Source organism: Olea europaea, chromosome 13 (assembly GCF_002742605.1).
Source record: "Olea europaea var. sylvestris chromosome 13, O_europaea_v1, whole genome shotgun sequence".
In the NCBI taxonomy this organism is placed as follows: domain Eukaryota; kingdom Viridiplantae; phylum Streptophyta; class Magnoliopsida; order Lamiales; family Oleaceae; genus Olea; species Olea europaea.
Window position 1 is genome coordinate 24,512,036 of NC_036249.1, and position 25,764 is coordinate 24,537,799.

The window sequence follows — 25,764 nt, forward strand, 5'->3', positions numbered from 1 at the left end:
TGTGAATCATCATAAAAAATATGAGATAATTGTATTTATAGGTGCCTTTCCATGTGTATAAAGTAGGATTTTCTTCTAGACTCAAAAAGGGCCGAAATTTAACTTAGGTTACAGCTCTTGGAGGCGTCGCAACGCCTGGAATGCGACGTCCCAGCGCTGCGATCCTCTCTGATACTCCAATGGTGCCGCAGTGCTAGACGTCGCCTAACTTTTGTCATCTATAGCACCCTAGCTCCATGATCAGAGCGCCACGGCGCCTGACCCCTGTATTTTTCATAACGTCGCAGCACCCTGAATGTGGCACCGCGGCACCTCAACTCTATTTCTCTTCCTTTCATTGTGCCTTGTTGCCACTATTTTAGTACTTTTACTTTGCCTCTTTTTCCTTTATGTCCATAATTTCTTGTTGATCATACCACTAACTTTAATTGATGACCTTTTTTTTTTGTCTTTCATCATCTCAATAATCCTACATAAAAACATTAACAACACATTAAAAACTGTTTAATGCTCAAAAAATCTAGCTTACAATCAAGTTAAAATTGACGTAAACTCGTGAGAAAAATACACTCGTCATCCACCCTGCCCACTGAAAGGAAGAGAGAAGCAAATTTATATGAAATAGATTTTCAAAATTGATTTTCAAAAGGGTTTCCGCAATAAGCCCACTTTTTTGGCCATGCCAAAGAAACTAAAAAAAAGGTAACAAAAGGCAATCGGTTTGTTAGAAAAAACTCTCGTCAGTAGAGGCAACATACACGGTGCTTGACCTTAATGGTATATTCATCTTCATATGCTAGAACTCAACTATCATCTACCATGTAATTAGTTATTGAAATTACGATAATAATAAATAGAAGATTAATGTAAGGGTTAAAAAATAAAGATTTTACACAAAAAGTGCCAAACAGTACAACTTGAGGAGTGCAGCTGCGCCAATTTTTGTAAAGGTACGTACAAGATCCAACCCGAGTGTCCGATCCATTGCAACATGCCACTTATGTCAGAAATCAGATCTCTCTCTCGTCCACTGTTCTTAACAATCTCCATAGATGAATCCTTGATTTTCAACTATTAACAGGACATTCAATTCAAATATATGTGCCAGTTTCGATGCAGAGGTCATCCAACGAGCCATTACTGTCCTCCTCAATGTGTTCTTGGGACTGCATGTTGCTAGGTCCTCCTTCCAAGAACAACGGTGGAGCAGCCGACGTCTCCGCCCCCGGCCTCCTTGCTTATGCCGCCGGAAGCTCCATAACCATAGTAGATGTTAATTCTATGCAACTTGTATTTACCTTTTCACTATCTCCTCATCCTTCCTCCGTTGGCACAACAGCTGCCACTTCACTATCTCCCTTCATAACCGCAATCCGTTGGTCCTCTATTCCACTTGTTAGAAAATTCTTCGTCCCATTTAATTCTTTCCGTCGGTGATCGCCACTACCGCATCTCTCTCATCGACCTTCGCGAAATCTACCCATCTGTACTTTGATACTAGTAATTCAACTTCCTCCAAATTGGGTATTCAAGATCTTTGCTGGATCCAGGTCTGGCCTTATTGAATTAGACTCATGCAGGGTTATTCTTTTTGTATATATCTTATTGTGTATAAATACCTACCTATATCATACTATTGGGATGAATGATTCATAACAAATTTTCCCGCCATTCTTCATTTCTTCTCTGTAACTCTCTGGTTCCCAACTTATCATGCTATCAGAGCACTGAGATCTTCTAGCGATGGCAAGAGAGTTCAATGATCAAGTGGAGGTTCAAAATCAGTAAGATCATACTGATCGGCCAACTGATTCTTTTGCTGAAGATGCTACTTTCATTATTAATCGGCTAGTAAGTGACCCTAACAGTCCTTACTATCTCCATTATGGTGACAACACTAGTATGCAACTTATATTGGTTATGCTATCTGAGGATAATTACGCCACATGGAGTCGTGCAGTTATCATGGCTCTTACCCTTAAAAACAAGGAAGGATTTATTGATGGATCAATTGTTAAACCTACTGTGAATGATTTGCTTTATGGTACTTGGAGGCGATATAATCATGTAGTTGCTTCATGGATCATTAATTCTGTTCCAAAGGAATTCTACCCAAGTGTGATGCATAAAGAGTCCGCACGGCAGATATGGATTGAACTTAGGGATCGATACAACCAAGGTAATAGAAATCAAATCTATGAAATAAAGAAGCAAATTACTTCGATTTCTCAAGAGAATAATTCTGTCAATTCATCTTTTAATCAATTTAAAGGCCTGTGGGAGGAATTGGACAATTATAGGCCAGAAATCAGTAGTGACGATTACAGATCTGAAGACCAAGTCATGCAATTCCTAATGGAGTTAGATGATCAATTCTCCAATGTACGAAGACAAATTTTATTGATGGATCCCTTACCCTCACTGAACAAGGTCTTTGCCTTAGTGCTACAAGATGAAAGGCAAATGAGAGTTGTTGCTAAAAGACAATAGAACTTTGATACCACAACTTTTACTAGCAAAGTTATTTCGAGCTCCTCTGGCAATCAGAGGCATAATATATTCCATCACGCACACAGGAAGGAAAGGTCAATATGTAGCTACTGTGGAATGTTAGGCCATCTCAGAAGAACATGCTACAAGTTCATTGGATATCCTCCTGGCCATAGACTCGCTAAAGGAAAATCTTCGATTACCAATGCTGTTGGCCAAGTATCACAGACCAACAGTCCAGATGTGGTTAATTCCTTATCCAACCTCACCATTACACCAAACCAATGCTAACAAATTATAGCTATGCTTGCTCCATAGCTGGAGGGACAATTATCCACTGGAAGTCAGGAGGTTATACCTCGCTCTACTCAAGTACCTGATGCCTTATCATTTTCAGGTAATCATGTATGTTCCACAACTCAGGTAAATGGATCATTGATACAGGGGCCTCAGAACACATGACTTGTTCCATTAGTCTGTTGACTACCATAACCAACAAAATCAATGCCTCAGTAAGATTGCCTAACGGAGATAAAGCATAAGTAACACATGTTGGCACTGTGAAACTATCCGATACATTAACTTTGACAGATGTACTAGTTGTGCCAAGCTTCAAATTTAATCTGATCTCTGCTAGTAAGGTTGCTCTCAAGCACAAATATTTATTGTTGTTCTCACAACATTTTTGTTTTATTTAGGATCCTTTAACATGGAGGATGATTGGGGTAGGCAAACTTGAAGGTGGTTTATACCATTTCCAGTTCTTTGACCACCAACTCAATGGACAATCTTCTATCAATTCTCAAATGATTTCAACAAAATCTGTTATTCCTAGTCTCAGCAATGTTATTCCTTCCAGTAACTTTCATGTTTTTCGGTCACATTTAGCTTGTAATGATTCTAGAATTGCTACATGTAACTCTGTTGACAAGAATAATATTCATGCTAATATAGACATATGGCACTGTTGATTGGGGCATATTCCCACTTCCAAATTATCAATGTTGCTTAAAGATGAACCCACAATTACATTTGATCAACACTTGCATTGCACCGTTTGTCCACTAGCTAAACAACATAGATTGTCTTTTCCTAATAGTGAAACCAAAAGTTCGAAAATATTCGACCTCATTCATTGTGATATCTGGGGAGCACATTCTACCCCTGCGTTAGATGGTTCAAAATACTTAACCATAGTTGACGATTATAGTTGCATGACATGGACATACCTCATGAGAGATAAATCCCAAACCAGGCAGATAATCCAGTCCTTCTACAATCTAATTCAAACACATTTTCAATGCAGCTTAAAAGTCCTAAGATCAGACAATGGATTTGAATTTCACGAGTGATTTCTATCATTCCAAGGGAATTCTTCATCAGTTGAGCTGTGTTGAGACACCCCAGCAAAATGGGATTGTTGAACGCAAGCATCAACACCTTCTTAATGTAGCTCGAGCTATCAAATTCCAGGCAAATTTACCTAACCAATTCTGGAGAGATTGCATATTAACAGTTACTCATCTCATCAATAGAACTCCTACCACTATTCTTGGAAACAAATCCCCTTTTGAGACGTTATACCTGGAGAAACCGTCTTATACTCATTTAAAGGTCTTTGGATGTCTTTGCTATACATCCACTCTGAAAAGAAACCGGATAAAGTTTGATCCAAGAGCCAAACCGTGTATTTTTCTTAGGTACTCCCATAGGACGAAGGCTTACAAGCTATATGACCTTCAATCTCATTCCATTCTTGTTACAAGAGATGTGGTGTTTCATGAAAGTATATTTCCATTTCATCATCCAAATCTTCTCCGTTCCTTGAACAATTTTACTCACTCATCCTTGGAACAAGCTGATCAGTGTCTCTTCTCACCTTAACCTTCTATTCCAGAAGATATTACATCTTCCACACAAACTCCTCAACTTCCTCTTGACTCAACTACCCTTTCTCCAAATTCAACTTCCCCTTCAGATAATCATTCCACTTCTTCCTCTCCTATGACATCATCTTCTCCACTTACCCCAGCTGCTTGTAAATCCACCAGGCCTAGATGACCCCCTTCATACCTTCATGATTACCATTGCAGCTTGGTGTCTCAGAGGCCTTCTCCTCAATTTGATTCCTTGGTAAAAGGTCCTGTATCTGGAAAGCAGTACCCCATATCAGATCATTTGGGCTATGATATGTTGTCCCTTTCTCATAGAAATTATGCATTGGCCTTTTCCACCATTTATGAACCTCAAACTTATGCTGAGGCATCACAACATGAGGATTGGCATCATGCTATGGAGGCAGAATATCAAGCACTTGTGTCTAATAATACCTGGACCATCACTAAACTTCCTACTCACAAAACACCAGTGGCTTGTAAATAGGTGTTTAAGGTTAACTTCATGCTAATGGTTCAATGGAGAGAAAAAAAGGCTCGTTTGGTGGCTAAAGGTTTCACACAGCAGGCTGGATTAGATTATGAAGAAACATTCTCTCCCGTTGCAAAATTAGTCACTGTAAAGACATTGCTGACTGTTGCGGCACAAAGGAATTGGCACCTTTATCAGTTAGATATTAATAATGCCTTTTTACATGGGGAACTAGATGAAGAGGTTTATATGCTAATGCCTCTAGGTTATGAGCAGCAGGGGGTGGAGGAGAGCAACTTGAATGCAAGTTGAACAAATCTATTTACGGACTCAAACAAGCTTCAAGGCAATGGAATGCTAAGTTGACTGCATATATCCTATCACAATGTTTCAAACAATCCAAATCTGATTATTCTATGTTCAGCAAGATGGAGGGCTGCTCATTCACGATTCTACTCATCTATGTGGACGATATCATTATAGGAGGCAATGATTTGGAAAGCAACGAACAATTTAAAAAAGAGTTGAACAATCAGGTTAATCTAAAGGACTTGGGTAGTCTGAAATATTTCTTAGGCCTTGAAGTTGCCAGAACATCAGAGGGCATATCAATTTGCCAACGAAAATATGCATTAGAAGTATTGATGGATGTTGGATATCTTGGGGCTAAACCTGCAGCTAGCCCTTTACCATACAACTTGAAATTAAGTATGAATGAGGAGAAGGCAACATTGTATATAAAAGACTGGTAGAGAGACTTTTGTATTTGACAATAACACAGCCTGATTTGTCATACGCAGTGCAGGCACTTAGTCAATTCCTTCAGTCTCCAAGACAGCCACATTTGGAAGCAGCTTATCATGTATTAAGGTATCTAAAGGGTACACCTGGCCAAGGTTTATTCTTTGAAAGGAAATCAGATTTACATCTTAAGGGCTTTTGTGATGCGGATCGGGCAGCATGCTCCGATACCAGAATATCAGTAACATGCTATTGTATATTTCTTGGGAATTCACTTATCTCTTAGAAATCCAAGAAGCAGCATACTGTCTCGAGGTCATTAGCAGAAGCGGAGTATCGGTCCATGGCTGCTGCGGTTTGTAAGTTAAACTGGCTGAAGAGCATTCTTCGTAATCTGGGTGTTTCACATACCTAAGCAGCATTGCTGTTCTGTGATAGTAAATCGACCATACACATAGCTACCAATCCCATGTTCCATGAACATACAAAACACATAAAGATTGATTGTCATTTGATAAGGGACAAGGTTCAAGTCGGAGAAGTAAAGATGATCTACACAGCTTCACGTGATCAGCTAACTGATTTGCTGACTAAATCTTTGAGAGGAGCACAATTTCAATTACTGTTAATATAAGCAAGATGGGAGTACTGAATATTCATACTCCTTCCTAAGGTTATTTATGTCTTTTTGTATATCTCTTCTTGTGTATAAATACCTACCTGTATCATACTATTGGGGTGAATGATTAGTAACAAATTTTCCCGCCATTCTTCATTTCTTTCTCTGTAACTCTCTAGATCCCAGCTTATCAACCCGACTCCTGGGCTCTCGCTGTTCTTTCAGGATCCTTGTTGCTCTCTCTTTACAATATTGCCACGGGACGCTGCTTCTTCAAATACGACTCTTCACCGGAATATTTTTCATGTCTCCGTCGGGACCCATTTGATGCCCGTCATTTCTGCGCGTTGGGCCTCAAGGGCTTTTTGCTATCGGTGAAATTACTTGGGGACTCTGAGAATGATGTCATTTTGCAGGAGGTGCAAATTCGTGCTGATACAGCCGAATTGCAGAGACTGGAAAGGGAATCAAGTGGTAGTAGCACTAATAATTGGGCACCAGCTCTTTCTGTATTCCACAACTATGTGGTGAAATTCGCATTTTCGCCGCACTGGAAGCATGTGATATTAGTGGGTTTTCCGAGGGAGCTGGTGGTGTTTGACTTGCAGTATCAATCAGGGTTGCCAAGAGGGTGTGGCAAATTTTTTGAGGTTTTACCAGATGCAAATACTGAGGTTGAGGTTTTATACTGTGCTCATTTGGACGGGAAGCTCAGTACTTGGCGGAGGAAAGAGTAAGTACTTGAATCCAGTGAGCTGCATTAATTCGTCATGGCTTTATTTTACACAATTTAATTGATTCTAATGTTGAAGAATTTTAATTGCTCTTGTTTGAAAAATGCATTATTCTTGTTCTTTGGTCCTTGGGGATTTGTAATTTTAGGAGTAACTAGTTGAAATTGATAAAAAAGTTATAATCTGATGCGAGAGCTCTCCAGTAGAATTGTTTGATGGTGGACTTTAATGTCAACATTCATATTAACGTCTGAACCTAGAAAATAAGAAAAGGATTATTATGACATGGATATGCCGTTTTATCTATAGACAGAGGAAGTATGATGCCCTTCTTGAAGGCTGTGCTTTAAAGCCTGAAGTTTTCTGAAGAACAAGTGGATTGCTGGTTAAGGATCATATCAAGAATGAAATCTTTCTGTAAGCTTTTAGTTAACTAGAAAGGTTCTTTTGTGCAAAAGTTAGGCCTCGAATCTATTAAATTTTTCAATGTTATGCGACACTATTGAAAATATTAGAAGAATATGGCCTTCCCCAAATATAGGATTTATTTATTTATATTTATGGTGATGGATTAGGAAGCTGCTGTATTTTTCATTTTTTTATTTCTGACGGGACAATATCTGATACTTCGATCATTTCAGTATACAAGTAAAATAAAAGACTTCTAGTATGTTTGGTTTAGACTATATTTTTCAAACAATAAGCTATAAATAGTAAGATGTAATGTCATAGCTCTCATAAATTGAGTTTTGTTGGCATGATTGTAAAAATCTTTCTGTAGCATTCTCTTTGCTGGAATTCAGAGATGATACATTCTTTTCATGTACCACAGAGGAGAGCAGGCGCACATGATGTGCTTGATGGAAGAATTGATACCCTCTATTGGTACATCTGTCCCTTCTCCCTCAGTTCTTGCAGTCACAATCTCCCAATCAGATTCCACGCTCCAAAGTATTCACAAGCATTGTTCTGATGCTTCTTCAATCGATGTGGACTTCGATAATCCTTTTGATTTTCACGAAGAATCTCTTATCATTTCTAAGACACATTTAATATACATTTTCGATGATGGAAAAATATGGAAATGGCTCCTGACTGCTGAAGGATATGGAAATGCTCAGAAGGATATAGCCCGAAAAGATAAAGTTACTGAAGTTGGTAAAGTTCCCATGCCAGAATCTGAATCTTCGAAGGAAGTTATGTCTACTGATGATCCTATACTGGATGCAGTAACCCAATCAGACAAGACATATAGCAATAAGAATCACCGCTCAAGTCCTGCAAGCAGCCAGGAAGAAGTTTCATTTAAGGTATGCGTTTTTGGCTATTATTATCTCGCACGATGTTGTTTTTCTTTCTTTTTCTTTTTAATTCTTGCACCGTTGATTTACCTGCTGTTTCCTGTGACTGGTCACCTGAGCACAACATGAAGAAAGTATGAGTATAAATTATAAGAAGAGAAGCAGGGGAGTGATCTTCTGTTTTATTTTGCTCGTCTCTTTTCCCTGGAATCCTGACAATTTCAAAGGTGAAACTTATGCGTGGGTAAATTTCACCATTAGAGAGTCAGAGTAGATTTGTGAGCTGTATAATGCATAATGCTACTTGCGTGAATGTGGATATCCGATGTAGGCAAACTTGATTTCATTTTGGCCTATTTGCTTGTGGTGCTCATTGATGTAAATGCTTGATTATGTGCAAAGGGTCCAGAAAGGAACATTGGAAAATTCAAAGTGGTGCCATGCATGCATATCGGTTTTAAACCATATCCCAAATTCAACTTCTAAGCATTTGGCCGAGACTTGAAAGAAGTAAATTATTTTGAAGTATTATCGAATAGAGTAGACTTATTTTTGCTTATGAATCATGTTATGCATATATTGCTCATTCAAGTAATGAACCTTTGACTACCATATTTTAGCCCCATCAAATCTCGGCCAAGAATATTGCCCCTCAATATTTTGAAAGTTTGACTATGCTACTGCACTGGATGGCTCCACTTTATAATGTGGTGGCCAACTTAAACGAACTCCAAATGAACTGAAAGTTGGTGATATTATCCTAACATATCAACGAACTCCTAGATAAGCATGTTTGCTGAGCTTAAAAAATAAAAGTTTTAAAATAAATATTTTTTTTTTATTGGTTGAAGTTGGAAATATGCAAGATATTTAGAGGGTAAAGTGAAAGCCAAACTTTTAGAACAACAAACTACTTTTACTTAAAAAGTATGAAAACGTAAATTATCCAAACGTGTTTGGAAACAAAATGCGACTTTTCCTTTTAATAAGCTTAGCCCAATCATGCTTACATATTTGTCTATGCTTAAAATTAAGTAAAAGTTATTCCTAAACGTGTTTGAAAAAGTTACTTTTTCCTTATTTTTAGTTACAGAGGTTAATTATTTTGAAAGTATGCTCATATACAGCATGTTTGGAAGCAATTTATTTGCTTTCTTATAAGCTCACAAAGCGTGGGCCACATTTTGTGAGCTTTTAAGTCCTATACGTTGCATGAAAGTGCTGTTCGTGTAGCCCTCCAGTATCTCGTTGCTAGGCCCTTTTTCCTATGGTCAGAAATGTCGATGACAAGCCAGGGGGACAAATACATTTATGCTGGGTTGATAAAAAAAAAAAAAAAAATAACTAAAAAATCGAAGTGGGCTTGGGGCAGGCATCTGCCCCTACACCAAGCCAACATTCATTCCATGAGATGCTGCAGTTTTATCTTACTTTACAAATACGTGAATTGATCATTTATGATCTGTAGATAGGCTTTGATGATCTATTTATTTTATACATATTGTATAAAAGATGCTTTTACTTGCCTAATAAATCTTGTGCAGCAAGATTTTAGTATAGGGCCAGTGCTCTTCTGAACATATTATTATTTAGCATAAGCATTGAACACTAGTCTTCGAATGATCCATCCTACACTCGGATTTTCAACAACGCTATATAAACCAGAATTTTCTATTAATGAATCGAAAGCATAGATTGTAAGGGCTGAAGTAGCTCTTCAAAATTATTTCTTGGTTTTACTATAATGTCTTTCTGAGCATCTTACAACATTGAATAATGTCGAAAAACAACATTTATATATCTAATGAATCCAAAACTCAAATTTGGCAACCTCACATTTATTACTTTTGAATGAATTATCGACAGGGTTTTGCAAAGGTGGGCTGAACACATCCATCACACTGAACATAACATTTGGAGGTACAGCTCTTTCATTTCTTATTTTGTGCAGGGACATTTCTCCATTTTATTGTATCCTTAACTTTGATCCAATGCAGGGCTTAACTTTGATCCAATGCAGGGCTCTGATCTTGTACGTTGCAGCTGGTGCACTGCAGGAGGCACTGGCAGCCCTTCGTGAGGCACAACTACCAGACACGGCAGCCATGTTCATATTCGCTTGCCATGAAATCCTTGATGAATTTCTGTCCATTCCGGATTTTGATGGAGAATCAGATTCTTCATCAAAGAATAAGAAGCTCAACTTACCTGGGCTGAACCCGGAAAATGAAGATGTTATTGCAGTTGGTGAATATTATGGACAATAACAAAGGAAATTAGTACATCTGTGCATGGACTCTCAGCCGTACTCAGACTGAGCTGCGCTTGCTGGTATTGTTGGATTTCTTGGCTGTCACCAGCCATCAAATCGGGTTCTAAGAACAGCGATATAGCCCCAACTTTAGCGAGCTCTATTTTGTTCCAGCAACCTGAAAGTTACTGTGAGAATGGATTTGGTTAACCTGGATCGTCTAACAACTTTTGACTTTACCGCATGCATAGTCACATAACCAATCTGAAAAGTTATTTGGAAGAATTGCTGGTTTTTAGAACAACGTTTGGTGATGTTTTTCCAATGCTTTTCATACCAAATATAGAGGGAATACAAGTGAACTCTGTGTTGTATATTAGAAAGTTTATAGATATCCGTAAATACTCGTAATTTTTTTCTTGTTTTTCTCATTGGCTCTTATAATATCTTGCTTTGATGGCTTCTGTTGAGCGCACATTAAGAGAATTTCTATTGATTATTTTTTCCTCATATTTATGGTTTTGGGATGAAAAATACTGTGTATTCGAATCATCTTAATTTTTTTTTTCTATTTATTATTCTTATTATTATTATTATTTTTTTTTTTGGGTGTGTGCACTCTTAAACGAGTCTTGTGAATTGATTAATATTGTTAAAAATAAATAATGTTATAATGACTATAAATCTGTGGTCGGAAGAAAATACATTAACAACTTAATTTTTTTAATTGCTACCCAACCAATCAGTAAAATCCCGATAGGAACGCAGAATTTCAATGAGGAAAATACATTTCATTAACAAAACGGATCAACCAAATTCATGTTACAAGATTACAGGTTTAATTTTCATGTACACATAGTAATCACACAATTCTGTAGAGGCTTACGCTGATCATAATTTATTTACATGGAAAAATCAAGCCGTTCAATTCACTCTCTCTGAAGATGAGTGTAAATTTTGCCCAGAAAAGACAAGACTCAGAGTCAGTTAACAACCACAAAGAACCAACTGCAATTCGTTACTTCTTCAACCGCATCTTTCTGATATCAAGTTATAGCAGATACTGTAAGACAATCGAGACATTTTTCCAGAACCAAGGATTATAATATATTTGAAAAGCTATGGAACCTTGCAATTTCGAGGCCCGAATGCAAACCTTACAAATATGTAATGCATTCCATGGCACGTTTGGCATGTTGTTCTGGACACTACGATATAGGATTAAGGAAAAAAAGTTAAAATCTTGTTTGTTTTATACAGTACTGTGTACCAAACATTCTTGGAACTATGATAGCATTACCTTAATGATCTATTTGCTAGTGGAAGAATCTTGAACGACACCTAGCAGACCCCAGCTCCTCGTACTCTGCCTTGGTGACACACATTGTTTCAAAATCGGGACTGGATGCCAAAAGTGAACCCCCACGCCAAACACCTAATATTGGACTGCAGAAGAAACATAATTGACTAGCAGTCTGGAGAAAAGAGTAAAAATCATTTGTTGAGAGCTCAGAAAAAAGTTTACTCTTCTTGAGTTGTTATCTTCACTTGGTACTCATCAGGAACAAGAGGTCGAAGCTCCCTCTCTCTGGTCATAAGAAGTGTTGTAAAGCATTTTAAGCAATGCATGAAAAACAGATTTCAAGCACAAAGATAGAGAGTAAGAAGTTACAGTCTTTCAGCAAATCGAGGAAATAATGTGCTCCCACCAGTCAAAATAATACTGCCAAGTATAAATACACGTGAATGCATATTCTACATAAAATTTGGGTCCAACCACAACAAAACCAGAATATCTCGGATTGACATTCCAAAATTTCCAGTCACTACCTCTCGTACAGCACAGGATGAAGATGAGGATGGCAGGAATTGACAGATCGTACAATACACTCTGCGAGTCCTGCTTGGTTCATTCCTATAGAACAGAAATAAATGCACATAATCACAAATCAATGCATTAGTGCAACTCCACTACATTTAGTAATATAGACAGTAAATGTAAGACCGTGTGATCAGAATACTTAAAACAAAAACTAATCAACGGCAGTCTTACATTTACTGTCATTCTAGAATAGTAGCTTAATAAGAAATTGAAACTTTCAGGATAACTTGATAAATTGAAACTCTATTTTGAAATATATAACTTCTGTACAGACCCAAATCAGCAGGTCGAAATATCATCTCTGGAACAAGGAACCTCTCATTTGTCAAACAAAATTCCTGTTCAAAAGGTAAACTATTTAAATATTGGAAAATTTTAATAAGCTAGGGACTTGAAAATAGGGAAGAGTTTACGTTTTTTGTTAGGTCGACTGTTCTTCTGTCTTGATTTTTATCTGTAGGATCCTGCCGTTCCATGTAATCATTTTCTCCTCTGTGGGAAGAAGGGACCTCGTCATCTAAGGTAAAGTATCTCTTTGATTCATCTGGGTCTTTTAGATAACCCTTCGTATAGGTGACACCATCAGGAAGCACATAAGTACATCTGAGTACATTATCCTTTCCATGTTTCCTGCAAGTTCATTTTATGAACGAATGTATGTGAAACAACAGAAACTCTCACAAGAAAGAAATAGCAGCTCCTTAAGCATGAAGGAAAATAGGATACACTAATTTCACTTAGGATCTTATCGGGACAATTGAGATACATCCTTCATCAGCCTAAGCATGAAAGAATAAGATTGTTACTGTACATTTAATCCAAGATATCAAAGTGAAACTACAAGGCTCAAAGTTCAGTATTTTCAATCACCATTACCCGTATGTAAAACACAAACAATTGTTACTGTGTGTGTACGCTTTTGTCATTCTTCAACTATTTCTTTGATCACTTTATGTGCAACAAGTCATTCTAGAATAGTAGCTTAATAAGAAATTGTATGATGCACGATGTCAAATGAAGTCAACAATATATGATAGCATTAACCACTTCTTCCAAACCAGGTTCTCCACTTCAGATTCTTGGAAAAACTCATTTTGTTCAGAGAAGATCACAAAGGAAAGTACAATACAAATGTGCAACCAGACGTGTGTAATTTTGAAAATAGAAGAGCTAAACATCAAATAGACACCCTCGAACAGATTATAGAAAACCGAGATATAACATCGAACTCTCTATATTGAACACTCTATATTTATCGCCTGGACAAAAAATAATTTACTATGTTCATTACAAAGACAATCATCAAACACAAAATTCACATTCACATTCACATTCTAGAAAGAGATTAATCTTGGGAAAGCAAAAACTACATAATTAGTTTTTTAAAACATACAAACCGATGGCATCGAAAACACTAGCAATGCACCAGACAAATTCATTTAATCAACTCACAAAAATGCGAAAACAGATAAAGAATAACGAGAACAGTAAAGAAAGAGATATTCAATTACACTAAGTACACACCTAGCAATCTGGAGGTCTCTAGGGACATCAAGAGAAACAAAGCAAAGCTTCTCTTTAACATCATCCATAATGAAGCTCTCATCCATTACATTCACACTCCTATAACTCACCAATTCCTTCAAATAATTTGTGAGTGCCTTCCCCCCAAGATCCAGTCGTTTCACCCCATAATTCAGGGTAAAATTCTGAAAAACCGGAGCTGTGTGAGTGAAACTGAAACCGCAGTCCACCACCAAGCTACATTGTGCCTTTGAGACCAACCCATATGGCCTTCTCGAAGCTTCGTACAAATGAACTAAAGACGGGGAATCGGCCACGAAAAGGGCCTTGAAATTGAACTCCTCGAAGATGATTTCATCGATAGAGCGTTGGATGGAGGGGAGATTGAAGAGGGGTTCAGTTAATAGAAGGGAGGTACTGGAGGGGGTGATTTTAAGGAGGTTAGTGAATAGGTGGGCCCACAAGGTTGACTGGAGATCAGGGTTGATGAGGTAGCCGCGGTCAAAGGGGCGTCGGAGGGTGGCGGAGGTGAGATCCTCCGCCGGGGAGAGGAGTTGGTCAGCCAGTAGCCATTTCTTGGAGGACGGCGGTCGGGCCGTGCAGTTGGGGACTACGCACGACGGGTCACGCTCTCCGCCCATTCCAGCTTTCATTAGGCCTCCTCCATTGTCTAACACCACCACGTTCGACATGCTTACTCTACAGAAGCAGCAGCGGCAGACCGGTGGTGGTGGGGTTTTCGGTAGCAGTGAATTTGAGTAATAAAGATTGGGGTGCTTTTAATATTAACCATGTCAAACAACTAATTTTTCACTTTAACCAAAAAAATTTGACATTCGTCACAAATGCCTATTCTTGTATAAAAGACGAAAATATCCTTAAATGAGTTATTCAATTACCAAAATAGAAATCTGTTAAAAAGACCAAAATATCCTTAAATTACAAATTAAAATCCAAACACCTCTCAATTGAAATTTGAAAACGAAGTCACTCTTTTTAATCAGTTTACTCTAACACAATAAAAAGTCTTTCATTTTTCATCCACTTCAACCTCAAAATTTCATAAACTTATCAGTTATCAACCTCAACAAAAATACTTCGTTAAATTTCAGCACTTTAATTCGATAAGTATTTTTTCCTAGTATTTAATTTTGTTTTTATTGAAGTCGTATATTTTTTTAAATAGTAGAAAAAATAATATTAGAACCGAAGTGAAGGTCGACACCGATCGCCGAAACGAACTATGGTCTGTAACGGACCAGAACATGGTCCGTTGCGGACGGACCATGTGATCCGGATCCGGACCCGAATTTTTCTTCTTCTTTTTTTTTTTAATTTTCTGAATCAATTTTAATTTTTATGTTAAAAAATGTAATTAACTATAAAATAATTAATATATATGTTAAGATAATGAACGAAATTTAGAGATAGATTAAATAAAAATTTATTATTTTTGACTTAAATATATGTTTAGTAATTAAATATACGAAATAAATAATAAATATATGTTTAGTAAATTAATTATGGAAACAATTAATATAATTAATTAAAGAAATACTTAAATGAAAATATTAATATATTTTAATTCAAATAAATAATCAAAAATAGAGTAATTAAACATGATATCAATAATATACATAATTAATGAAATATTTAAAGAATAAATGAAATTGAATAATAATTTTCTTACTTAACCAATTAAGATAATTAATTAAAGAAATAGTAAAATGAAAAATTGAATAAAATATTATTATTTTTATTCAAATAAATAATCGAAATAGAATAAGTAAATATGAAATGAATAATATACATAATTAACGAAATATTTAAAAAAAATTCAATAATATTTTTTTACTTAACCAATTAAGATAATTAATTAAAGAAATGATTAAATTACAAATCGAATTAAATATTATTATTTTTATTCAAATAAATAATCGAAATAGAATAATTAAATACGAAATGAATAATATGCATAATTAACGAAATATTGAAATAATAAATTAAATTGCATAATAATTTTCTTACTTATCGAATTAAAATAATTAATTAAAGAAATAGTGAAATGAAAAATTGAATTAAATATTATTATTTTTATTCAAATAAATAATCGAAATAGAATAATTAAATATGAAATGAATAATATACGTAATGAACGAAATATTTAAAGAATAAATTAAATTGAATAATTTTTTTTTACTTATCGAATTAAGATAATTAATTAAAGAAATAATGAAATGAAAAATCGAATTAAATATTATTATTTTTATTCAAATAAATAATTGAAATAGAATAATTAAATATGAAATGAATAATATACGTAATTAACGAAATATTTAAAGAATAAATTAAATTGAATGATTTTTCTTACTTAACGAATTAAGATAATTAATTAAAGAAATAGTGAAATGAAAAATCAAATTAAATATTAATTTAAATTATTCAAATAAATAATCGAATTAAATTTTCTTACTGATTCTTTTTTTGTTACTAATTGTGTTGTATAGTGTAAAAAACTATAGAACACTTCCAGAACAACGAGTTTGAGTATATTTTTGATGATTACTATGATGTCACTGATAATTGTTTAATTCGTAATGCAGGTATGACAAAAGCATATGTCTCAATCTGTTATTTCGGCGAATTTCAAAGGAAACAAAATGGTCAATGGGAATGGAAATGGACGACTGAAGGAGAAAGAGTTGCTGCTATTTTGATAACAAAAAATACATCGTTTACAAAAATGTACAATGAAATAGAAAACATGGTTAATGTCGATTCCTCTCAAAACAATATGGAATTGGAATTTTTATTTCAAAAGAATTCAACAATTTCAATTCCACCTTTAAAGGTTACTTCTGAAGTTCAAATAAAGCATGTAATTCAATTGAACCAAGGTCGAAAGACAACTCCTATTTGCTTAACTTTGTTGAAGAAAAATGTCCCCGAAGGTGAACACGAAGTTTTCGATGGAGAGGATCGCAACGAGAATGATTTTTGGGATACTGTTGAGATTGCTCGTGATGATGATGTGGTTATTCCTGGGACAGTTGCTACTCGCCATGATGTCACCGTTACACAAAGGATTTACGAGGAAGTTCAAGATAACGAGGATGAAAGGTCATTTACAAATCAGGATTTCATTGCTTTATCCAGACAGAGACATGAGCCTGGTGGGAGTTCACATGCTGGGCCGAGTACATGGTCTTCTAATTGTTCGCGTATAGTTCCTGATGATGAAGATTTACATGTCGATCAATTGTTTGACACGAAAAGAGATTTGCAAGAAGCTGTGCACCGAATTGCAATAAACATAATTTTGAGTTTAAGGTAAAAAAAATCAAACAAGTCTACATACACAATTATTTGTGTGGACAACAATTGCAGTTGGCACTTGAGAACAACAAAAATGGACACAAATGAGTTTTTTGTAGTTCGCAAGCATGCGCGAGAACATACTTGTGAAGTGGGTATTCGTCAAAATGATCGTAGGCAAACTCGATCATGGTTTATTAGTCGATAGATAATGCACAAGTGTCAGGACTCACGGACGATTTACAGACCTACAAATATCATCAATGACATCCGTCGGGAGTATGGGGTAGTTATGAGTTACTAGAAGGCCTGGAAGGCAAAAAAATATGCATTGGAAGATTTAATGGGTTCGACAAAGGAGAGTTATGCCAAATTGGCCAGGTATTGCCACAACATGGTGAGAACTAATTCTGACTCGGCGTTTTTTATTGAAACCGATGAGCAGAATCACTTCAAGTATTTTTTTATGACTATTGGACAATGAATTAGAAGTTTTCGAAATGCGATGCGACCTCTAATTCTAGTTGATGGTACGGCCCTAAAAGTTAGATATGAAGGGAAGTTGATTATTGCTACGTGTCAAGATGTCAACATCCAAATTTACCCTCTTGCATTTGGCATTGTCGATGGAGAGACTGATCTAGCAATGCGTTGGTTCTTCACGAAACTGAGAGAAGTAATTGGGGATATCGAGAACCTTGCATTTGTGACTGACCGGAGACAGCCAAAAATAAATGGTATAGCTGAAGTTTTTCCTGAAGCACATCATGGTTATTGCATGTACCACATTCAGGGCAACCTGAAGACTAGGTACCGGGGCAGTGGCATCGTTGCATTGTTTAGGAGAGTTGCAGAAGCTTACAGCTTTGAAGAGTTTACGAAGGTCATGGGCGAAATAGAACATAAATCAGAAAGTGCATGGAAATATCTATCAAATATGGGGGTCAAACATTGGGCACGGTCACATTTTCTAGGACGTCGATACAACATGATGACGTCGAATAATGCGGAATCGCTCAATGCATTATTCAAGAAGGATCGAGAGTTACCAATTCTCGCAATGATTGAGCATATTCGTAGTAAGTTGCAACAGTGGTTTTATGACCGACGTGAGGAATCCCAGAATTGCACAAGTGTGTTAGCTCCGGCACAGGAAGATCGACTATTCAAAACTCTGGAAGTGGTAAAAGCTTTATTTGTGGAACCACTAGATCAATTTCGCTTCTCAGTAAGATGTGGACGTAATGTTGGATACATTGTAGACTTGAATGACAATACCTGCACGTGTAGACAATTTCAGTTGGAGAGTTTTCCATGTGCGCATGCTGTCGCAGTGGCTATGTATATAGGATTTCCACCACACAGCTTATGCAGTCATTATTACACGGCTGATTTTTGGAAAGCAGCATATGCCGAAACTATATTTCCTCTACCAAATGAAGTCGAGTGGGAAGTTCCTGATTATATTGTAGCATTTAATAATTTGTTGCTAGCTGAAGTTCGAACGCGTACTCCTGGTCGTAGACGGACGTCTAGAATACCATCTACAGGAGAGTTTCCACAACCGCGTAAGTACGAAAGGTGCGGCGCTGTAAGGCATACACGTCGATTTTATACAAGTCAGATCCCACTAAACAATGACTCGACAGATGTATAGTATCTATATAAATCATATGTATTCTCTATTTGTAATTTGCTTTTTCTATTCTCAATTTAAATCGGATGTAATTTTAATCACATTGTTTAATTACTCTTTCTAACAGCATATTTGAATAAAAAAATAGGTTAAGTATAATAAATGTATAATTGGTTAAGTTTTTTTTAATTAATTATATTAATTGGTTAAGTAAAAAATTAATTATTTCATATTTAATTACTTATTTCGATTATTTATTTGAATAAAAATAATAGCACTTAGTTCGAGTTTTCGTTTAAGTATTTCTTTCATTAATTATCTTCATTTGACACGTATATTTGATTATTTATATTCCTTTTAAATTATATTTCATTAATTATCTTAGTGTATATATTGTTTATTTAATATTTGATTGCTATATTTCGATTACTTATGTAAATGAAAATAATAATTATTTTATTTATTTTCTTTTAATACAAGTGAGGCAACGATATATATTAACTAAAAATATGGAGAGATTACAGATACAACAATAATGTAAATTAAAATAATAATATTTTCTTAATTAAATATTTTAAAAAATTATTACATTACAACACGAATCATACTGAAGTAAACAACATTTACATTTCAATAAAATAATATACAATGCACTAAGGATCGCAGTTATATTCATACAAGTCGCAAGCTAATTTATGCCTCCACATATCAATCCAAGACTGATTTATTGTCTCAATATTGCGGCCAATGCTTAAAAACTCTATGTACTTTATTACAAATAAGCCACAGTCGCCCTTGCAACCGAAGAAGAATATATTAGTTCGATAACATATAACTGAAAATTAAAAGGTAAAATTAAAAAGTTTTAAATCCTTACGATCTTTCTTGTTTTGCCGTCGTCATGTTCAACACAATGGCTAATCTGTCATTTACTCGAATCATCGCCTGATTAGCCATCATGGGCATGATCACAGCCATTGGCTCCAGTATTTGCTCCAGTTGACTTTGTGTCAAACAGCTGTGATCAGAGTCATACACATACATAATGGAATTAGCAAATACGATTTTCACTGAAAAACAGTGTGAGTTCGCGATCACTGGAATGGACATATGTGTACAATCCGTCCACGACTTTCTGCACCTCGACTGTAGCCCAATCACCCACTCTACCATGTACTCGAGCAGAACATATTCATTCCCCTTGCTTAGGAGCTCGTGATACTCAATATCTACGATACGAACAAACTTAGAGCTCAGGATAACTCGACTAGAACTGTCATAAGATCTCGGGCATCTCTGAGCTCGATCGCGTAACAATTCCATAGCCAAGTCAATATGTTGAAACAAAAAAAAAACACCAACAAAAAAGAAAGAGACGTTTAAGTAAATGAATCAAGAACTTCTATTAATTTAATAAATGAAAACTCAAAAAACTTACATCATCGGCGAGCCAAGCTGAGGTCCTCAGTATATTTTTGAACCACCTTTTAGCGTTGGGCACGGTCGTACAGCCGATGGTATAACTATCTCTGAAAAATGAAAAAAAGTTACGAAAAATACAAAAAAATAGTAGCAAAATCATAAAATACTTACTCGGACTTAGGGGATTTGAACCAATCATCGAACGCCTTCTGTCTGATCGGGTCGACGTCGCGAAAAAGATTGGGGAACGTCCCATCCACAAATCCCCTTCTCTTCACCTCGGCCGTATATGGGAAAACAATGTACTGTGACAGCAATCTCGATCTCTTACTGACCATCAGCTCTGGCGCGTCATTAGCACGCTTCTTACCCTTCGGCACCTCTGTCGCCCCCTCCGACATGAACACTACATCGTCATCCGTCATCTCTGGTGTCCTCTCATCCTCCGCAACCCCCTCATCCCCCTCTACTACCACCTCTGGTGTCCCCTCCGCTACCTCCTCGGTCACCCCCTCCGGCACTCCTGTCTCTGCCTCCGGCATCCCTGTCCCTACCTCCACCCCCTTTGTCATCCCGACCTCCTCCGGCACCTCCACCCCGGCCATCCCCGCCTCCTCCGGCACCTCCGACCCGACCTCCACCCCCTCCCTCCCGGGCTCCGGCACCGAATCAAAAAACTTATCAATTCCTGCGGTCGTTGCCCACCAATATTGAGGAACACCAGTCTCCCCGACACTCCCTCTGACAAAACCTCGGAAGCCTGCTACATCGCCCCGAAGTGTTGTAACCTCAGTATGAAGCTCTCCTAAATCTCGTCGCAGCACTCCAATCTCATCTCGCAGTGCTACTACCTCTGTCATAATATCCCATCGCAACACCCCTATCTCCTCTCGCAGTGCTACTACCTCTTTCGTAAATTCACGTCGCATCGTTCCCAGCTTCTCTCTAATAATACCAGTTATACGCGCAAAGAAATCATCTGAATGATGGGTCTGACTGGGTGCAGGTGATCCACATGAAAGTGGGTGGGTGCGGGAGACGAAGATCTCCTCGGAGAATGTGATAATGGCGGTAGAGGTGATCTCATCGGTGGGGGTGACGGAGATCTCATCGGTGGAGGTGAAGGAGATCTCCTACGTGGAAGTGCTCGTCGTTCTATTGGATGACGCTCCTACACAGAGAAGACAATTAATATTAATAATCCACACATGAATATTATAAATCAGATTAAATAATGATCTTAAATAAACGTACCATATTTCTATCCGGAACGGACTCAAACACTGGATCGTTTTCAATAGGTCGAACATGCAATTCACGTACATACATTTGATCATCCTCTTCCATCGAAACAACTAACTCAGCATGAACTTCGAGCTGACATATCATATTTCAACATGTTAATGAGCATGTATCGAGCCGAGTTAAGATACGTACAATATAAATTGTAAATATATAATACTCACCTGAGGATCGTCGAGAATAACTGTCAAATCTTTAGCTGATAGCTTCTCATGTGCTCGCCAATGAAGCATTCGTGGATAGCTAGTCTCCCTTTTGATCGCCCATTTGCTACCCAAAACAGGGATAGCTTCATATGCCCACAACTGCAACAATTACCAAAAATAAAAATATATATATATTATTTATACATTTGATAAAAAAGTTTAACACGTATTATGTTAAGCTAAATATTTACTTGCAAAGCCATGCAAAAGCCATGTACATCATATTTGTGGTCACCCCTCTCCGATTTTGGCATAGTATGTACCCTCCTGAATACGTGGAGAGTATCGGAGTAACATCTTCGACTCTATGGAAAGTTATTGAGAGCATCGATATCATCAACAACGTCCAATGAAAAAAGGTCAATCGACGTCCTACGATGTTGACACCTCAATTACTCTCCAGTATATACACCAATCCTAGCTTAAGCTTGTCTAACATATGATCGCATCTCCTAAATGCGTCCTCTAACTGTGGTGGTGTAACCGACCCTTTACCTCCAAAATATAAATCTAATAACCTTTTATTTGGTATAATACGGGCTCTCTCTTCTTCTTCTTCTCCTATACATCTCAAGCCTGTAATGAGGGCAAATTCAAGGATCGAGAATCTCGATACTTTCCCATCCCCCATAGCAAAAAAAAAAAAAAATGATCGTCATCCACTGGTTTAAGCAGTCGGAGTAATAACAAATCAATAATCTGTCCAGAGAACTGCACGTCCTTCAACGGATAGAAGGACCATAAAAACGACCGATGGAGTATGTCGATGTGCTCCTCATCCAATCCCTCAATCACGGTCGCATAACTGTAAAAGTTACAATACGTCGTAACTTTTTCCAAATGAGCTCTCAAATCATTGTCCATATGATATTCCATCCTACAAAAATAATACATGTTAAAACCATATACAAGAGATTATAAATAAAATATCGTATCTTCAAAATTAACCAATCAGATTTCATATTAATAAAGTAATAAATAGATTCATCCAATCACATATTAAAATAGTTAAAAAAAAAATCTCACATATTTGATTATTTAATATTTCATTAAAAATTATATTTCATTAATTATCTGAATGTATATATTACTTATTTCATATTTAATTATTCTATTTCGATTATTTATTTGAATAAAAATAATAATATTTAATTCAATATTATTTTCGATTTTTCATTTTACTATTTTTTAATTAATTATCTCAATTCGATAAGTAAGAAAATTATCATTCAATTTAATTTATTATTTAAATATTTTGTTAATTATGCATATTAATCATTTCATATTTAATGATTCTATTTCGATTATTTATTTCCATAAAAATAATAATATTTAATTCGATTTTTCATTTCACTATTTTTTAATTAATTATCTTGATTCGATAAGTAAAAAAAATATTATTCTATTTAATTTATTCTTTAACTATTTCGTTAATTACGCATATTACTCATTTCATATTTAATTATTCTATTTCGATTATTTATTTGAATAAAAATAATACTATTTAATTCGATTTTTCATTTCACTATTTTTTTAATTAATTATCTTAATTCGATAAGTAAAAAAAATTATTCTATTTAATTTATTCTTTAAATATTTCATTAATTACGTATATTACTCATTTCATATTTAATTATTCTATTTCGATTATTTATTTCAATAAAAATAATAATATTTAATTCAATTTTTCATTTCACTATTTCTTTAATTAATTATCTTAATTCGATAAGTAAGAAAATTATTATTCAATTTAATTTATTCTTTAAATATTTCTTTAACTATGTATATTACTCATTTCATATTTAATTATTCTATTTCGATTATTTATTTCAATAAAAATAATAATATTTAATTCAATTTTTCATTTCACTATTTCTTTAATTAATTATCTTAATTCGATAAGTAAGAAAATTATTATTCAATTTAATTTATTCTTTAAATATTTCTTTAATTATGTATATTACTCATTTCATATTTAATTATTCTATTTCGATTATTTATTTAAATAAAATTAATAATATTTAATTTGATTTTTCATTTCACTATTTCTTTAATTAATTATCTTAATTCGATAAGTAAGAAAATTATTATTCAATTTAATTTATTATTTAAATATTTTGTTAATTATGCATATTATTCATTTCATATTTAATGATTCTATTTCAATTATTTATTTCAATAAAAATAATAATATTTAATTCGATTTGCCATTTAACCATTTTTTTAATTAATTATCTTAATTCGATAAGTAGGAAAATTATTATTCAATTTAATTTATTATTTAAATATTTTGTTAATTATGCATATTATTCATTTCATATTTAATGATTCTATTTCAATTATTTATTTCAATAAAAATAATAATATTTAATTCGATTTGTCATTTAACCATTTCTTTAATTAATTATCTTAATTCGATAAGTAAGAAAATTATTATTCAATTTAATTTATTATTTAAATATTTTGTTAATTATGCATATTATTCATTTCATATTTAATGATTCTATTTCAATTATTTATTTCAATAAATAATAATATTTAATTCGATTTGTCATTTAACCATTTCTTTAATTAATTATCTTAATTCGATAAGTATGAAAATTCTTATTCAATTTAATTTATTATTTAAATATTTTGTTAATTATGCATATTATTCATTTCATATTTAATGATTCTATTTCAATTATTTATTTCAATAAAAATAATAATATTTAAATCAATTTTTCATTTCACTATTTTTTTAATTAATTATCTTAATTGGTTAAGTAAGAAAATTATTATTCAATTTAATTTATTTTTTAAATATTTAGTTAATTATGTATATTGTTCATTTCATATTTAATTATTCTATTTCGATTATTCATTTGAATAAAAATAATAATATTTTATTCGATTTTTCATTTTACTATTTCTTTAATTAATTAGCTTAATTGCTTAAGTAAGAAAATTTTTATTCAATTTAGTTTATTCTTTAAATATTTCGTTAATTATGTATATTATTGATTTCATGTTTAATTACTCTATTTCGATTATTTATTTGAATTAAAATATATTAATATTTTCATTTAAGTATTTTTTAATTAATTATATTAATTGTTTCCATAATTAATTATTTAAATTTTCTTAAAATATATCTTATTTGTTTCATATATTTAATTACTAAACTTATTTAATTACTAAACATATATTTAAGTCAAAACAAAAAATTAAAATTCTATTTAATCTATTTTTAAATATTTTGTTCATTATCTTAACATATAATTTATTTCATATTTAATTATATTTTTTAATACTAAAAATTAAAATAAATTAATGAAAAAAAATATGAATGCTCGGGTCCGGACCCGGACCTGATGGTCCGTTACGGACCGTAATGGACTGGTCTGTAATGGACCACTTTACAGACCAAAATTCCATCCAGTTCGTCGGAAAACTCCATTTTTGGCGAGCTCCATCTCATTTTTCCAGTTTTTCTAACATTTCAACCTCAAATTCGATCTTTTCTTCCATTTTAACCATAAAAAACTGGATTTAACTCGTTCAAATCCTAAACATTCAAACTTAAACATTTTCAAAGAAATTATTTATAGAGAACATGTCTAACCTTCCAGAAAATGGCGTTTCTCCGACTGATCGTGGTGTGTCCAGAGAGGTCGAAGTGGGACAGGTTCGGGTCGTCGGTAGGCGACGGATCCGGACTCCTTTTTTACATTTTTTTTCCTCCTCTTTTTTCTCTCTAATTCTCTTTTCTTTGTTTGCAAATGAGGGGGGTATTTTCGACCATAACAATTTTGTTTACATTTTTTTTTTAATTACGAAAATTTTGGTCAAAGGCCTTTGTGAAAAAGTGGGTGGGTGGGTGGGGCAGCCATTAGCCACCATTTCCTCAATACTAATTATGGCATATCTATTTATATAAATTTCATCTGCGGTCTCTAAACTTTCAGAATAATCTTTTTTGGGTCACTAAAATT

General features: G+C 34.6%; 2 protein-coding genes and 1 pseudogene across 7 annotated transcripts; 2 read left to right on the plus strand and 1 right to left on the minus strand.

The window, feature by feature from the left end:
• Window positions 1–1,134: 1,134 nt before the first annotated feature.
• LOC111408575 lies at window positions 1,135–11,046 on the plus strand (annotated as a pseudogene).
• Window positions 11,047–11,273: 227 nt separating this feature from the next.
• LOC111407978 (actin-related protein 6) lies at window positions 11,274–14,682 on the minus strand. Of its 6 annotated transcripts, none has more exons than XR_002705260.1 (9): window positions 13,910–14,682; window positions 12,799–13,015; window positions 12,660–12,723; window positions 12,334–12,418; window positions 12,176–12,226; window positions 12,029–12,091; window positions 11,804–11,949; window positions 11,665–11,711; window positions 11,274–11,543 (listed from the first exon to the last, which is right to left on the minus strand). XR_002705260.1 is itself a non-coding variant. In XM_023037712.1 (8 exons), the coding sequence occupies exons 1-7, from the start codon at window positions 14,599–14,601 to the stop codon at window positions 11,820–11,822; spliced, it is 1,302 nt and encodes a 433-aa protein (XP_022893480.1). In that variant the 5' UTR covers window positions 14,602–14,682; the 3' UTR covers window positions 11,274–11,711; window positions 11,804–11,819. The 6 variants fall into 6 exon arrangements, 1 of the variants encoding a protein (XP_022893480.1); XR_002705259.1 differs by having other exon boundaries at window positions 11,274–11,566; XR_002705257.1 differs by having other exon boundaries at window positions 11,660–11,711.
• Window positions 14,683–17,567: 2,885 nt separating this feature from the next.
• Window positions 17,568–18,881, plus strand: LOC111408577. The gene is made up of 3 exons (XM_023038321.1): window positions 17,568–17,605; window positions 17,714–18,184; window positions 18,305–18,881. Exons 1-3 carry the CDS (start codon window positions 17,568–17,570, stop codon window positions 18,879–18,881), a joined length of 1,086 nt encoding a protein of 361 aa, XP_022894089.1.
• The last annotated feature ends 6,883 nt before the right edge of the window (window positions 18,882–25,764 follow it).

What these genes read in the sequence shown, in the direction of transcription:
- LOC111407978 (XM_023037712.1), bottom strand. Translation starts at nt 14,601, where the DNA reads ATGTCGAACGTGGTGGTGTTAGACAATGGAGGAGGCCTAATGAAAGCT. An exon ending in ATTTCGACCTGCTGATTTGG is followed by an intron (nt 12,419 to 12,659) that starts GTCTGTACAGAA and finishes TCTGTTCTATAG; the next exon opens with GAATGAACCAAGCAGGACTC. An exon ending in AAGATAACAACTCAAGAAGA is followed by an intron (nt 11,950 to 12,028) that starts GTAAACTTTTTT and finishes TTTCTTCTGCAG; the next exon opens with TCCAATATTAGGTGTTTGGC.
- LOC111408577 (XM_023038321.1), top strand. Translation starts at nt 17,568, where the DNA reads ATGGGTTCGACAAAGGAGAGTTATGCCAAATTGGCCAG. An exon ending in AGTTATGCCAAATTGGCCAG is followed by an intron (nt 17,606 to 17,713) that starts GTATTGCCACAA and finishes ACAATGAATTAG; the next exon opens with AAGTTTTCGAAATGCGATGC. An exon ending in GGGGTCAAACATTGGGCACG is followed by an intron (nt 18,185 to 18,304) that starts GTCACATTTTCT and finishes GCATATTCGTAG; the next exon opens with TAAGTTGCAACAGTGGTTTT.